Consider the following 16432-nt stretch of genomic DNA (forward strand, 5'->3'; position numbering starts at 1 on the left):
TGCTTTCAGATAACAGCTTTGTATTTGTCTTAAAATTTTTAGATACCCTAGTGTTATCTTTTTCCATCCTTGTGTGCAGGTCTTATTATTATGTTTTAATTTAACAGGATGTCTATGCCGTATGTTCCTTATACAATTTGGTTACCTATACCCTAATCACCTTCCTGTACTAATTTTTTTTATATCATTTTTCATTAGCATTCTACATTTCTGTCCACCAGAAACAAACCTCACCCCCCACAACATCCAGCTTGAAGTCCCATACAAAATCATAAGATATAGCAGCGGCATTAGGCAATTTAGCCCATCGAGTCCATTCTGCCACTTCATTATGGCCGATCCATTTTTCATTCTAGTCCCAATCTCCTGCTTTCACCACCATATCCCTTCATGCCTCAACTGATCAAGAATCTATCACCCTCAGTCTAAATATACACTGAGACTTGGCCTCCACAGCTGCCTATAGCAAAAATCTATCAAGGCCTTTCAACATTTGATAGGTTTTGATGAAGACCCCCTCAATCTTCTAAATTCCAGTCAGTAGATGGCCCGAACCATCAAAAGATCCTTGTGACAAGCCGTTCAATCCCAAAGTCATTTTCAGGGCCCACACTGCTCACAATACTCCAAGTGAGGCCTCACCAGTGCTTTATAAACCCTTAATATTACATCCTTCCCTTTATATTCTAGTCCTCTTGAAATGAACGCTAACATTACATCTGCCTTCCTCACCACAGACTTAACCTGCAAATTAACCTTTAGGGAATCCTGCACAAGGAGTCACAAGTCCCTTTGCAACTCATATTTTTGAATTTTCTCTCAATTTAGAAAATAGTCAATCCTTTCATTTTTCCTATCAATTTGCATGACCATAAACTTCCCAACCCTGTATTCCATCTGCCACTTCTTTGCCCATTCTCCTGATTGGTTTAAGTCCTTCTGTAACCTCTACTTCCTCAAAACTAACTGTCCTTCCACCTATCTTTGTATCATCTGCAAATTTGGCCAGAAAGTCATTAATTCCATCATCCAAGTCATTGACATATAATGTAAAAAGTAGCTGTCCCACTACAGACAGCTGTAGAACACCACTCATCACTGGCAGTCAATCAGAAAAGGCTCCCTTTATTTCCACTTTGTTCAATGTTCTATCCATGCTAGTATCTTTCCTGTAATACCATAGAATCTTTACTTGTTAAGCAGCCTAATGTGTGGCATCTTATGGAAATCCAGGATTACAACATCCACTGATTCTCCTTTGTCTATCCTGCTTGATGGATATTGAAATTTCTTCAGATTTTCCTTTAAGGAAACCATGCTAACTGCAGCCCATTTTATCATGTGCCTCCAAGTACCCTGAAACCACATTCTTAACAATCAACACCAACATTTTCCCAACCATTGAGGCCAGACTAATTGATCTATAATTTCCTTTCTTCCGCCTCTCTCCCTTCTTGAAAAATGGAGTGACATTTGCAATGTTCCTGTCTTCTGGAACCATTCCAGAATATAACAATTCTTGGAAGATTATTACTAATGCCTTCACGATCACACCTCTTTTAGAACCCAGGATGTACACCATCTGGTCCAAGTGACTTATCTACCTTCAGACCTTTCAGTTTCCCTAAGAACCTTCTCCCTAGTAATGGTAACTCACACATTTCATGACCCCTGATACTTGAATATAATTGGCTAGCCAACCTTGGTATTCCATCCTTTTCTCCTTAGTGACTTTCTTAGTTGTCTTCTGTTGGTTTTTAAAGCTTCCTAACCCTCGCTAATTTTTCCTCTATTATATGCCCTCTCTTTGGCTTTGACTTCTATTGTCAGCCACAGTTGTGTCCTCTTGCCTTTAGAATACTTCTTCCTCTTTGGGATGTACACATCTTATGCCTTCTGAATTGTTCCCAGAAATTCCAGTCATTGCAGACATCACCCCTGCTAGCGTTCTTTTCAATTTTGGCCACCTCCTCGCTCATTACTTGGGAATTCCCTTTACGTTACTGTAATAACGATACATCTGACTTTAGCATCTCCTTTTCAAATTTCAGGGTGAATTTGTTCATATTGCAATCACTTGTCCCTAAGGGTTCTTTTACTTTAAGCTCTCTAAATTCAGTTTCATTGCACTATACCCAATCCAGAATAGCTAATCCTCTAGTGGGCTCAACCACAAGCTGCTCTAAAAATCCATCTTATAGCCATTCTAGAAACTCCCCCTCTTGGGATCCAGCAACAACCTGATTTTCCCAAGCTACGTGCATATTGAAACACCCCATGATTATTGTAACATTGTCATTTCGGCATGCATTTTCTATCTCCCGTTGTGATTTGTAGACCTCATCTTTACTATTGTTTGGGTCTGTGTATATAACTTCCGCAAGGGTCTTTTTTCCCCTTGCAGTTCCTTAGCTCACCCACAACAATGCAACACCTTCTGACCCTGTGTCACCTCTAATGATTAAATTTCATTTGCTACCAACAGAGCCATGCCACACTGTCTACCTGCCTTTTCTTTCAATACAATGTGCATCCTTTGATGTTAAGCATGTGGCTATAATCTTCTGTCAGCCACGATCCAGTGATGCCCACATCATACATGCCAACCTGTAACTGTGCTACAAGTTCATCTACCTTGGTCTGTATTTGTCCACCTTTTAGATTACAGCTCATCCTGTTGACTACAATTTTGCTCTATCATCAGCATCTCCTTGCCAAGTCTCACCACATACTGCCTCTGTTTGTAAATCACTACCTCTTCCTCAGCACTATCACTCTGGTTCCCAGCCTCCCTGCCAAATTAGTTTAAACTGTCTTGAAGAGCTCTAGCAAACCTGCCCATAAGGATAATGGACTACCTCAGGTTCAGGTGTAACCCGTCTCTTTTGTGCAAGTCGCACCTTCCCCAGAAGAGATCCCAATGATCCATAAATCTGAACCACTGCCCCTTGCAGCAGTTCCTCAGTCATGCATTCACTTACCAAACTACCCTATTCTTACCCTCACTGGTGTGTGGCATGGGCAGCAAACCAGAGTTTACTACCCTGGACTCCTTTTTCAGCTTTATACCTAACACCCTAAAATCTCTCATCAGGAGCTCCTCACCTTTCCTACCCATGTCATTTGTGCCACTATGCACCAAGACTTCTGGCTACTCACCTTCCCCTTTAGAATGAGATTGGCCTGATTCAAGAGATCCCTGATTCTGGGACCAGGGAGGCAACCTAGCTTTTTGGTATCTCTATCTTGCCCACAGAATCTCATTTCTGAGATTTTGTGATTCACTTGAATTCTGATACCAGTGTTTTAAAAGGGTAGTCTATTCAAACAGAATTGCTTTTTTTTTCTCAATACTGACATTACTGCCTTATGAATTGAATAACAATAATATTCATGTCATTCATCCTCTTAGCACTGTGCCAGCTTGCTTGTAGCTTCAGTAATAATCCAAGAGGTATCTTGTGATTCTGCCTTTGAATTAAGTTCTTAGCTATTCCAATTTCTTATTGGCTCACTTTTCTTGCATTACATGAGTTGGTATCTATACGGACCTTAAGTTGATTTCCCCTCTCACAGCATCACAAGTGGCACATCCTGCAGCCCAAACACACCTCCTATCCTGGCACTGGGTAGGCAACATAGCTTTTAGGGCTCTTGCTTTGATTGCTAAAGAAGGAAACCTAAAAGAACCCATAAATAAAAGACTGACAAATACCCAATGTGCAGGAAAAAAACCCAAATCATGCAAACAGTAAACACAAGCAAATAGGGCTCTTAAGTCCACAGAGTCCATCCCCAGACCCTTGGTTCAGCGCAGAGCCGAACAGTGAGCTGAATCAGCCTGTCCCTCACCTCGTGCTCCAACATCCTGACCCAAGTTGTTGTCCAAACATCCGGTTCAGTTGCTTTGGTATGGTCTGGCTCTGGGGTCTGTTGTCATAACTCAACCTGTACCCAGCCTTTCCAATTCAGTCTGGCGCTTAAATAGATCGGGTCTTCCTCGCCTCGATTCTACCAGTCCAAAGGGAAGTTACAGACTATTGTTGGCGATAATTGTTTAACACAAAAAGAGTGATTAACAAAGTATTTAGTGTTTTTTCTTGTTTCATCGGCCACCAGTCAGAAGTGGCTGAGATTCACCAGTGCCATCTTAAACTGGAATAAACAGTGCCCATGCCCCTAACTTTACTGTCCACTACTACAGCCACTTTTTCTTTGCAGTTTCTATTGCTTACTTACAAAGGAAATCTGATGCTACTTTGATTTATGCATTATTTTCCCCATATTTCCGACATCTGTGGCACATCGAAGGGTGTACTAAATTAATGGTGATGGCATTTCTGGGGGGACACAGTTATTAGGCATTCAAGAAGGCATTCTAGTGTCTATTAATCTTCTCAGTTTTGAAAATTATGCAGAACTTTCCAGGGGCCTAGATTACTGGGTTATTCAAGTGCAAGTGGTGACAGATTATATATGACTGAAATGGTTTATGCAGATATCTTCATTACATTCTTTATCCCAATTATGATGCAAGACAACATGAAAGCAATGACACAGTGGAACATAAGGGGAGGAAAAGGAGAAAATCTGCTTCCGTTGGGAAGCACTTCTTAAATAAATCTAACAAACAGCTGTCAAAAATCTATGCAAAAAGCTGCATGAGCAAACAAATATCACAATTTCAATACAACGAATAGCCTGTTTATTATATTCTTAAAACAAAACATATGGAATTCATCATGTACTAAATTAAACAAGTGCAACCCAATGATACTTGAAGATTATCTGAAGGTTGAACTTGTATTTTCACAGTCTGTTCCAGTGCTTGCTTAGATGTAACCTTCTTGAGTCATAGTCCACAAATATTTGCATGGCAAAAAAAACAAACTCTTGTTAATTCATTTGCTTCTTATAACCTGAATCAGCAGATATTCAAAAAAGTAGAAATCCAGTCAAGATGGATAAAAAAAAATTACATTCTTGATTTGTTGTGCAAGGGTTCGTGACTGAAGAAGAGTTTTTCAGTTTAGCTGTACCTTCAAGCACAATAGAGATGGAAAATATTAAATATCAAACAATTGTAATTTGACGCCATCCATTTTCTTTTACAAAGCCGCTGTACATATATACAAAATCATACAAATGGTAGGAATGTTCATGTTTCTGTCCATAATCTCATTTCCCATCAAGTAGCGCTTTGATGTCCTTCACACCATATTCATTTGCCATGGCTGTTGCATGATCTAAAGCATGGATGACAGCCAGAAACTTAATCACTTGTTTTATACTCTCCCTGCAAAGTAAATCAGATTGAAAAAAAATTACATTCATACAGTAAAAAAACAAAATTATTGTACAGTACCTTCAAACCACTCAACTGTGATTATAGGAAAGTAGATAAAAATGCTTACTCTTGTCTCCTAACATTCAATATCTTTCACAGCACACTGCAAATCTATTGCACTGATATTTTGACATAAGCAAATTAACTTCTCATATTAATTTTCTGTTATTTTATAACTTGGCACTTCCCTACACCCATCTAATAGAGTCACCTGCTGCAAAACATAAGTTCTGTAAAAAAATACCTGTAGCTTATCTGAAAACATTACACATGCCATTCATTTAGGAAATACTTCATTTTTAATTTTGTAAAAGACTTCGGAAGTACTTTATGCTGTAAACTGATATTTCCACAAAGAATTTATCAAAGTTATGTGACTTGAAGGAAAAAAATTATGCATGGTACATGAATATAGCTGTGAGTAACAGATCATGTTGCTGCAACCACATACTTAATTTGTAAACTCAGTTGCGTTCAATGTGGAGCTGTCTGGCGACAATTAAATACCTACTTGCCTACAAATAGACGTGACCAAAAGCCATGAAACATGCCACACGTTTGATAAACTGGTTGAAAATGAAAATAAGAAAAGTGGAAGATTTGGGATGTGCAGACATATCTAATTTGTATCAAGTCACTTTTCCCTTAGATGGGTTTTAATGAAATCACATTACACAAACAGTGTCCTAAAGACAAGGAAGCTGCTTCATGCCCCTAGTTATGGAACAGTCAGTTTTTCTTAGAAATTGCTTCAGATATGGCTGTTAATGAGGTTGCCAAATTGAATTTTTTTTTTTCTGAGCAACTTTTTTACCTGGCTGTACGCTTCTCCACATCTGAGCATCCAAGGCTCAACCTATAAATCGTGTTGGCCAAGTGAACAAGGTAACAGCAGAAATTTTCCATCTGTGGGATACTCTTATCTCCTTTTAGGTTGGTAAACCAGCTCTTTGGTAAACAAGTGATCAACTGTAAAACAAAAGTAGCAACATGAAACATGTTTTGCTTTTTGCCTCCAAGGTCTATATAAATTCAATTATTAGTGATCTTTCAAGTACACACAGACATGTGTTACACTTTATACTGTATATGAGGCAATATGCATGCAAAGTCCCTTTCTGAAAACCTCCATTGGTTACCCCCAGATCATCTGTATTCCTGAAAGTTCTGAACAAACGGATCCAATTTGCCTCAAAACACCAGTAGCTGTCCCACTGTAACATGCTAACTGATCATCACTAATCAATATCTCTTCAGATGTGTTGTGCCTAGAACCATCAACAGTACCCTTGTCAAGGGCAACTCTATGGGTTCCAGTTCATGTAGGTGTGAAGGGTAATGAGAGGGTGGATGTGTTGGCAAAGAGGGCGTCAAAGAAAGAAAATATGGAAATGCACATTAGTATCAGCAAAGCAGAGACTAATTTGGGGAAAAATCATCCAAATGTGGCAAGAAAGATGGCACATGTTCTCTCAGGTAGCAGTGAAAGCTCCCATGGCAATGACGAGTAGGAAAATTCTACCCGACTAGAACAATTACTGGGTTATCCATTAACTTAGTGGTCACCAACCTTTTTAAGCCCAACATCCCCTACTTTGGCCTCAGTAAAAGGCAAGATCGACCCTACATCAACACGCATGTGCAACAGGGCAGAAAAGACTGGAAGTAAAACCCGGCAACCCGGAAGTAGAAATAATATATAAACATCAGGGGGTACCCATCTTTTTTTTGCACTGCAGATCGGTTTAATATTGATAATATTCTTGCGGACCGGCCAACGGGGGTGGGGTGTTAAACACGACCAGAAAACAGCGATACTCGAAGCAGGTTCCTTATGTCCAGTCTATTCTAGTTTTCGCGGCTCTTGGCTTCTGTCCTGCTTGCTCACGTTTTATCCGCTGAGTAAACTCAGCCGGTTCGTCATTAAGTGCTGGGTGCTTGGACTCGGGGTACTGAAGCAGTTTTGAGACATTGTCTCATTAGACAATCTCCGGGCCCGAACTCAGCCTCCCGCCGGCCGCCAGATGCCTTGGCCAGGTGCGGCTGGTCATGGATGGGGTGAGAAGACAAGTTCAGGCTGGACGTCCCCGTACTGGGGCCGCGGCCAACCGAGCGGGGAGTACGACAGAGCGCCCGCCCGCTCCCCTTGTAGCATCTACCAGCCGACAAGTGTTTGTTTCAGTAGATCGCAGTGTGGTAGCTGCTCTGATACTTACGAAACGCTGAGTCTGAATTAGATCGTCTGCGAATATTTTAGCACCGGGTTCCCCACGAACATTCGGTGTGCTAAACAGGTTCAGAGGCAGCGCTCCAGGACAGTAGCGACGGCACTTCCCACTGGCTGCCTGAGGCCAACCGGTGATCCCTGGTGCGAGGGTATCACTGCCTTTAGTCCCTTGATGACTTCAAGTGGGTTCAGGTTCAACAGTGGGCTGACAGGGAATGAGGAAAAGTGCAACTGACTCGTATCATTTCCTTGCGGCCCGGTGGTTGGGGACCAGTGAATTAGAGTGTGTAGTGCGGGAGAGCTATACACATGCACACTGGACAGAAAGAGCGGAACTAAAACGCCGCAACCCGGAAACAATCTCTCAACAGTATTTGTGTATTTACTTTTCCTTTTTTGTCAGGATCAACTGCGAAAGTCTCAAAGATCAACTAGTCAATTGCAATCTACGGGTTGGCGACCCACTACCTTAATTGATAAAAGCAGAACCCATCACTTTCTACAGATCTTCGATGTGCAAAGACTACTACTATGATTTCTTACATAAAAAAGGAATGTTTAGATATTTCAATGACAGAAAAATACTTTGGGACATTGTACAATTTGAATGCAAGTTCTTTAAGTAGAACAAAGAATAATATAGAAACATAGAAAATAGGCGCAGGAGTAGGCCATTCGGTCCTTCAAGCCTGCACCGCCATTCAGTATGATCATGGCTGATCATCCAAATCAGAACGCTGAACCTGCTTTCTCTCCATATCCCGATCCCTTTAGCCACAAGGGCCATATCTAACTTCCTCTTAAATATAGCCAATGAACCGACCTCTGTTTCCTGTGGCAGAGAATTCTACAGATTCACCACTCTCTGTGTGAGAGAATGTAGCACAAGAATAGGCCCTTTAGCCAAACTAATTAAGACACAGGCACCTAATTAAAGCACCCCCTTCTGCCAGGACGTGACTCATATCCCTCCATTTTCTGTTTATTCCAAGAGCCTCTTAAACACCTCTATCGTATCAACCCAACAAGCACCACCACCTTTTGCCATGCAGTTCAGGCACTCATCACTCTCAGTACAAAAAATCTGGCCCTGCACATTTGTTTGCATATTTCCTCCTTTCACCTTACATGTGTGCCATCTAGTTTGAACGTGGTCAAGAAATGATACAGGCCATTTACTTTATCCAAGACTCTCCTATTTTATAAACTTCTGGTAGGTTCTTCCAAGCATCTTGGAGAACATGCCAGAAATCTTCGGCAGACTTTGGTAGCCTTCCTGCTTTTGTCTATCCCAGGTAATCCCAGACAGCCTCGATGATGTTCCTCTAAGGGGACCACTACCTTGTTGTAGGGTTTGGAAGCTTGCATGCCTCAATGTCCTGGAGAGCTATGTAGGCTGGAGTTAGGGCTTGTGCTTTGACTCTCAGTAGGGTCACTCATGCCAAACAGGTCAAAGGGTAGAGACCAGACCAAGTGGTCTACTGGTCCTCCAGGTTTGGGGGTTCAGCTCAGTGTTAACAAACTTGACAGGTTAAAAAAAAAAGTTTTGGAAACAGCAATGAAGAATCCTATATCTGTGTGCGATGATATTCCTGAGTCTCCACCTGGGATTTGTATGACTGAGAATAGTGAAAACTGAGAGGAAGCTGGTGGCATGATGAAGAAAGCCCTGAACACTGCCAAGACCAAGATTGTTTTTTGGAGGGCATAAACCATGTACAACACTGGCAAGCTAGCATAAATAACTGCAGAAATGTGTCATTACAACCTATAAATACTGAGTGTTAGTGAAAGCAGATGGACAGGATCTGGCAGACTAAAGGCAGCAACTGGTGAAACAGTTTTATACACAGAAAGGGATGATGGTCAGCATCATGATAGTGTAGCTGTCACTTTGAAGACAGACATTGAGTAGAGCTCGGAGTGGAAACCAATCAACAGTAGGCTGAAGGGATTCAAACTGAAAGGGAAGTAAGTGAATGTGAGTGTGTTCCAGTGCTATGTTCCAACCAACGCCTGTTGGGGCACCCTTTGAGAGAATGGTAGTGCAGTCTGATGTGATATGCTTTGGAAATTAAAGAAGAAAAACTCAGTTTATTAAAAGAAGACGGACGCATAGCAAGGCAAATATAGCTCCTCCTCGTTTAACGAAGGACACTTTCGATGGCAAAATTTCTGGTTGATCTGCCACCCTTGTGCCTTTTGTTGTCATTCTGGAAACGTGCAGTCCATTCATCCACTGTCTCTTCATCTCGTCTGCTGTCTATTCTTTGTCTCTGATCCTGGAGACGTGCATTTCTCTGCTCCTTTGTCTCTTCCTCTCTTCTCCTCCTGTGTTTGTTTTTTGTCATTCTGGAGGCGTGCAGCCCTTTCATCTCTTCTGCAGTTTGTTCTTTGTCTCTGATGCTGGCGTCGTGCAGCCCTGGCCTCATCAAATACTTGTTCTCTCCCTCTCCTTGCTACTTCCCGACGACGTTTGGCGTCATCTCTTGACCATAATGTCCCCCTTCTTTTTCCATGCGGCATAATTAGGCTGACCATTTTTTTTACCCTAATGCTGGATAGAAGATATGAACCAGTAACACCAAAGCCTCCAGGATGTTGATTATTCTTGATGATGTGGTTGGCGCTCTCCTGAATGTATGAGATATAGTCCCAATCTTGCACATGCTGAAGGTGATTAGCAGAATGTGACCGCTCGAAATAGAGCTGCCCTGTCCTTTTGCTCTGCTTGGTGTCGCTGCTGTGAGCATCCTGAGGTGTTGCTGAGGCTGGCTGTGCACATGCATCGTGGTGTCGTGCAGTGGTTTCCATTAAAGCTGGAATCGGATCGGGTTGTGGAAAGCGGGTCCTGTTCATTGATGAATGAGCAATTTTATACGAATATGTAACCCTGAACTTTGTATGCATTCTGTAAGTTAGCGCATTTTAAGTCGATTTAGTCAAAAAAGGTGCCGCTGTAATGCACTGTTTGGGCTAATTGGAGGTCACAAACAGTCTGTCACTGGATCGAACTCGGGAACTTCCGTTCACAAGCACGGCGCTGAAACATATGTTCTTAAGCATTTTATATGCATAGAAAAGTAAAATATATACTTTATACTAAGACAAATGTTTGACGCTAAATAATACTGGATGTACCTGTTCCGACTTACTTAGTAAGAGAACTTTGATTTTTTCCGATCCAGATAATGCACGCACATCCTCCAATATACTTTAAATAATCTCTAGATTACTTATAACACCTAATACAATGTAAATGCTATGTAAAATAGTTGTTATACTGTATTGTTTAGGGAATAATGACAAGAAAAAAGTCTCTACATGCTCAAACAACAAGTGCTGGAAGAGCACTTCTGGGTTTTTGCGATTCGCGGTTGCTTGAATTCGCGGATAAGGAGGGCCGACTGTATACAGATGAAGAAAAGGATGTCTTCAACAGCTGGAATTGAAGGTAGAGTTAATATGCCATGACATAATCACTGTCACGGGAGATCTAAATGCCAAAGTGGGAAATAACAACTCACGCTTCACTAGGGACATGGGCACACATGGATGTGGAATGATGAATAACAAAAGTGAAAGACTGGTGGAATTCTGTGCCATGAACAACCTGGTCATAGGAGAAACACTCTTCCCACACTGAAATCCACAAACTGACATGGTGCTTACCCAATGGACACCACAAGAACTAGACTGACCATTTAATGATCATGATATACGGAGACGATCTTTGCAGGATGTAAGGTTGAAGAGAGGAGCAGATCAGATCACTTGTTATTCACCACCTTGTTGTAGCAGTGATGTAACTCAAGCTGAGAAGCACTGGGATCAGAACACATATACAAAGACATTTTGATGTTGAAAAACTCAAGAACATCACAGTGTGAGATCTGCCTTCACCATTCAGCTTAAGAACAGATTCCAGGCTTTGCCAGATCTTGATGAGGATGTGCCAGTAGACAGGATTGACACAATGTGGTAATAAATTGCCTCAGTTTTCAAGGAGAGCAGCGAGGTTTGTCTAGGATACAGAGCTGGTAAAAACAAAGAATGGATACAACAGGAAAAGTAGACAGCCTTAGAAGACAGACAGGAGGCAGCAGAAGACATTGACATCAACACATATTCACCCAAGAAAGATTATTGCTGCGATTAAATCATTAAAGAGCAGCAAAGCTCCTGGACATGGCAATTTGAGCGCCAAACAGTTCATAGCTAAACCAAAAGTTGTAGCAGCCATCTAGTAACCACTGTTTATTACAACCTGGGAATGGGGACAAGTACCCAAGAACTGGACAAAGGGAGTAATTGTTAGGATCCCCAAGAAAGGGGCACCAAGGGATTGCAACGACTGGTGTGACATCACACTTTCGTCAAGGCCCAGAAAAACTCTTTACCGAAGTCATTGTCTAATGGTTACAGATGCTGACGATATGTGCTTGAGGAACAAGCAAGCAAGTTTCAGGAGGAACAGAGGCTGTCGACCAGATCTTCACGCTGCATAACATCATAGAACAGTGCACAGAGTGGCAAAGAAAACTGTATGTGAATTTCGTGGACTTTGAAAAGGCCTTTGTTAGCATCCAGAGCTTTTGGACAGCCTCTGGCAAATTCTCAGATCATATGGGATCCCTTCCAAAATGGTCCAGCTTATCCAGAGTTTCCATGTTAATTTCACAGCTGGGGACTGCAATTTGAGCTTTGAAGTCAAGAAGAGAGTCAGATAAGTCTGTGTGATGCTGGCGATATCACCTAACCTGATGATGACTGGGTTAGGAGGCAAACAATGAAAAGTAAGCAGAGAGGCAATAGATGGACTCTATTCTCAACTTTAGAAGACTTTGCCGATGATATCGCCTTATTATCACTTATATACCAGCACAGGCAAGAGAAAACTTAGCGCCTGCGTAACTATGGTGGACAGGTTGGACTCAGCGTCAGCCAGAGAGAGACTGAGACCATAACCCTCAATGTAGAGTCTTTCTCCCACCCCTTAACCTCATCGAGGCATATGGCATCAGCTTGCCCTGCACTAGCAGATTCACCTACCTAGGCAGCATCATTTGGCAGAATGGTGGGACTAAGGATGGCATCCAGTGCAGACTCAGCAAAGCTAGAAGTGTCTTCAGATCTAAGAGCAACAAATGAGGATCAACCACTCAGAGCGTCCACACCAAAGTGAACTGGACCAGAGCCATGTTCTGTACGCTCTCTTGTACAGGTCAGAATACTGGCACACAATAGAGAACAACCTTGCCAAGCTGTCATCATTTCACATCATGAGCCTTTGGAAGATACTCCATATTTTCTGACCAAAGATCTCCAACCACAACATACTGCTTTAGTGTCATCAAGAGGACATAGCCACAATCATGAGGAAATGTTGGAGATGGATTGGGCACGCGATGAGAAACCAACACCATCAAGACAGCAATTCACTGGATCCCTGAAGGATGGACGAAACTCAGGAGACCAAAGTCAAAGTGGCACTGTTCCGTAGAGGTTGAAATGAGGACCCTAAACCACACTTGGGGTACAATAGAGAAGACAGCCAAGCACAGACAGATGGAGCACCTTCATTGCTCTCCCAAACACTAATGGCATAACGGGCAAAAACCAAATTGATGAGGTTGAGATCAGGGCTCTGTGGAGGCCATAAAAATCTGTTGCAGAACTCCTTGTTCTTCTTTTCGCTGAAGATAGTTCTTTATGACCTTGGCCATATGTGGGATCACTGTCCTGCTGCAGAGTGAATTTGGGACCGATCATTCACCTTCCTGATGGTACTGTGTGATGGATGAGAATGTTTGTACTTCTCAGCATTGAGGGTTTCATTAATTCTGATCAGATCACCAAACCTGCAGGGAACCTCCACTGTGCTTCACTGTTGGCTGCAGACACTCATCTATGTAGCACTGTCCAGCTCTTCTGTGAACAAACTGCCTCCTGTATAAACCAAAAATTTCAACTTTTGACTTATCAGTAAGAGTATTTGGTGCTATTGTTCAGCACCCCAGTCTTTGTGTTTTTGTGCATAAATGAGTCTCTTGGTTTTGTTTCTACTTCTTTGGAGGAATGGCTTTTTGACAGCAACTCTTCCATGAAGATCACTTCTGACAAGACTTCTCTGAATTTCAGAGGGAAGTACTTGGACTTCAAAGATTTCTGGGAGTTCAAAGGTGATACAGAATGTATGTCAGTTACATGCATCTCTCATCTGCTGCACTCATGGCTGCTTTTCTGGTCCACAACCATGGCCATTTCTTTGTGCTTCTCCAGAAGAGGACGGACATTACATCTTGAAGCTCATATCTACTGTGAAATTTCTGCTTGGGAGAGACCTTGTTGATGCAGGATGGCCTCCTTGTATCTTGTTGCTATGGTCGCTCTTGCCATAATACAAGAATTGATGATTTGAAGGTTAAACTGTCACATCTGCCACACACTCACCTTTTAGTTTGGTTGTCCTTTGTCCAATTTGATACCTTCTACACACATTTTTGTTTCAGTTAATTAGATAAGATCATTTAACTTTTTATGTCATTGATCATTAGCATCTGATTTTTAATCTTTATACAATACCTACAAAGTAATCCAAACTTTTATCTGAAAAGTGGCCTATTACTTAATAAACTACTTCCTTTAATGAAACAGAAAAAATTCTCTGTACCATTAATTTTGTGGGGAAATAAATGTTTGGAAATCTATAATTTGTTCTTTTCTGCTGACACAGTAATGCAGAAGACAAAATAAACATCTAAATCAAAACTTACATTTAATAAAATCTAGGATGACCAAGACTTGCACAGTACTGTATAGCTGGAAAAGAACCAACTCTGAAATTTTGTCCTTGCACACTTCACAATATCCAACTTCTGGTGCAAAGATTAGAATTCGTCTAGTATCTCTCATTGAAATAACCAGCGAGGCATAACTACATAACATTTCAATATCTGGGTTTAAAAAGTTGGGGAACTTTTTCAACCTGTTCTTTGGCTACTTACACTTTGACATTTTCTCAGGCTGTCATCGCCTGGGTCTGAGTTCTGTAGAGCGAGAAGAAGGTGGCGATTTAACAGACTATCGATTGTTAGTTCTTGCAATACGCGATTTGAGATTATGCCAGTCCATTGCAAGATGTTGTCCAATAACTGGAAAAGTAATATAGAATTTTCTTTTAAAGTTTCAGCTTAATTTATTTTGCTGCAAGAATTCTATTTTTGTTGCCTGCATCTACTGGTAATTTTAATAATTTCACCTTTAACATATTATATAAGATAGCACCATGCTTTGCAGCTAATGGAACGTGTCTTCATAAATATCCAAATATTTTCCTTTCAATAGGAAACATTATTATTCAACTTTCTACTCATCCAAGTACAAATCTTAAACATTCCATTTAGTTAAAACAAAATATCAACTGTAACAATGAATTTTCATTTATGCATCTCTTCCCAAATCGGAGAAAGGATTCCATTGTATTAATAAGTAGAAACCAACTCAAAAAGTTGACTGTTTTGCCCTCCATTCATGCTACCTGACATGCTGAGTTCCTTCAGCATTTTGCATGTGCTGCTTAAGATTTCCAGTATTTGCAGAATCACATGTCAATATGAAAAATGTTACTTTCAAACTCTCACCTTAAGTGCTGACCAAAATTGTCGTTGAAAAAACAGGTAAGGCCCTGAATTCTTGTTTTCCAGCATACTAAAAAAAAAATTAATAATTTCATTGATGACATCTAAAAAATAAGGATAAGGCATACAATATTTAATTTGAAATAGATTTTAAAACATTTGTGCAGGATTAGAGTAAATAGGTGGTTGAAGTCAGTGCAGTCACAATACTATTTATCTTTAACTCTATGACAATGTGTTGACCTCATGATTAAATGTGGAGAGGATAGCTCTCAGAGGTGGTCACTTCTTTCACTTCCTGTAATTAATGAAAGCAGTTGTAAGGAAAGCAGATGTGGCAGACAAAAAGTCAGGACAAAAACTTCCGATGGATCCAACCTCATTATCGGCTGAGGTATAAAATTAAAAGCTAATTTGCATCCTAAGATGACAATGCATTTTCTATACCCAACTTTTGCAGGAAGTTTCGACTAGGCACTGACACAGTATAAATGAAGTTAATACTCTATAATGGCACACCAAGCCTAGGTCAAGTCTGTTAATCAACACATCACACAATGGGCAGATGTTAACACCTGACCATGGTATCAATCTTGAAGGTATCACCCACTAAAGTACTCCTGATCTGGTTCTTTGCCAGTATCACATTTTGCTGTTGGTACTGTCAATCCAGAATTGATACCAGAAATTAATCCTCCCATTCAGAGTCCAATTCTTCATCGGTTCTGGTGTCACTTCATAGAATACACAACCTGAATACAGTATAGCAAGTCGATGTTAAATTTGGGCAGATTTCCTATTATTCATTCATTTTTCAAGATCTGGTTATTCCCAGCAAGGCCTGTATTTATTGCCCCTGAATGAGGTTGTGGTGGGCTACCCTTTTGAACTGCTGAAATTTTTCTGTTGAATGTGACCACTGGATGGAGACTTTCAGGATTTACACCCACTAATGAACAAATGGTTGCATATTTCAGTTCAGGGTGGTGGTACTTGTAGATGTCTGAAGCAGTTATCTTCCTTGATGGATAATGCTACAGGTTAGGTGAGGTGCTGCTGGACTAAACAAGACAATGCACCAGTGGTAGAAAAAAATTAATGTTTAGTTGGTAAATGGGGCAGGAATTAAACAGGCTGCTTTGCCCTGGAGGGAATCAAACTTTGTAACTGCTCTAAGAATTGCAATCATCCCAGAAAGTGCAGAATATTCCATTACTC

General features: G+C 41.0%; 1 protein-coding gene across 2 annotated transcripts in view; it reads right to left on the bottom strand.

Annotated features, from left to right (window-relative positions):
* Positions 1 to 4688: 4688 nt before the first annotated feature.
* Positions 4689 to 16432, bottom strand: part of paxbp1 (PAX3 and PAX7 binding protein 1) — a 47387-nt gene continuing 35643 nt past the window's right edge. For both annotated transcript variants that reach the window (XM_059968698.1, XM_059968697.1), the window contains exons 15-18: positions 15218 to 15284; positions 14582 to 14728; positions 6162 to 6316; positions 4689 to 5296 (exon numbers count right to left, since the gene is read on the bottom strand). In XM_059968698.1, the coding sequence (XP_059824681.1) occupies positions 5179 to 5296; positions 6162 to 6316; positions 14582 to 14728; positions 15218 to 15284 (487 nt within the window). In that variant the 3' untranslated portion in view covers positions 4689 to 5178. The remainder of the gene's footprint in view (positions 5297 to 6161; positions 6317 to 14581; positions 14729 to 15217; positions 15285 to 16432) is intronic.

The sequence above is a fragment of the Hypanus sabinus genome, chromosome 4 (genome assembly GCF_030144855.1).
Source record: "Hypanus sabinus isolate sHypSab1 chromosome 4, sHypSab1.hap1, whole genome shotgun sequence".
Taxonomy (NCBI): domain Eukaryota; kingdom Metazoa; phylum Chordata; class Chondrichthyes; order Myliobatiformes; family Dasyatidae; genus Hypanus; species Hypanus sabinus.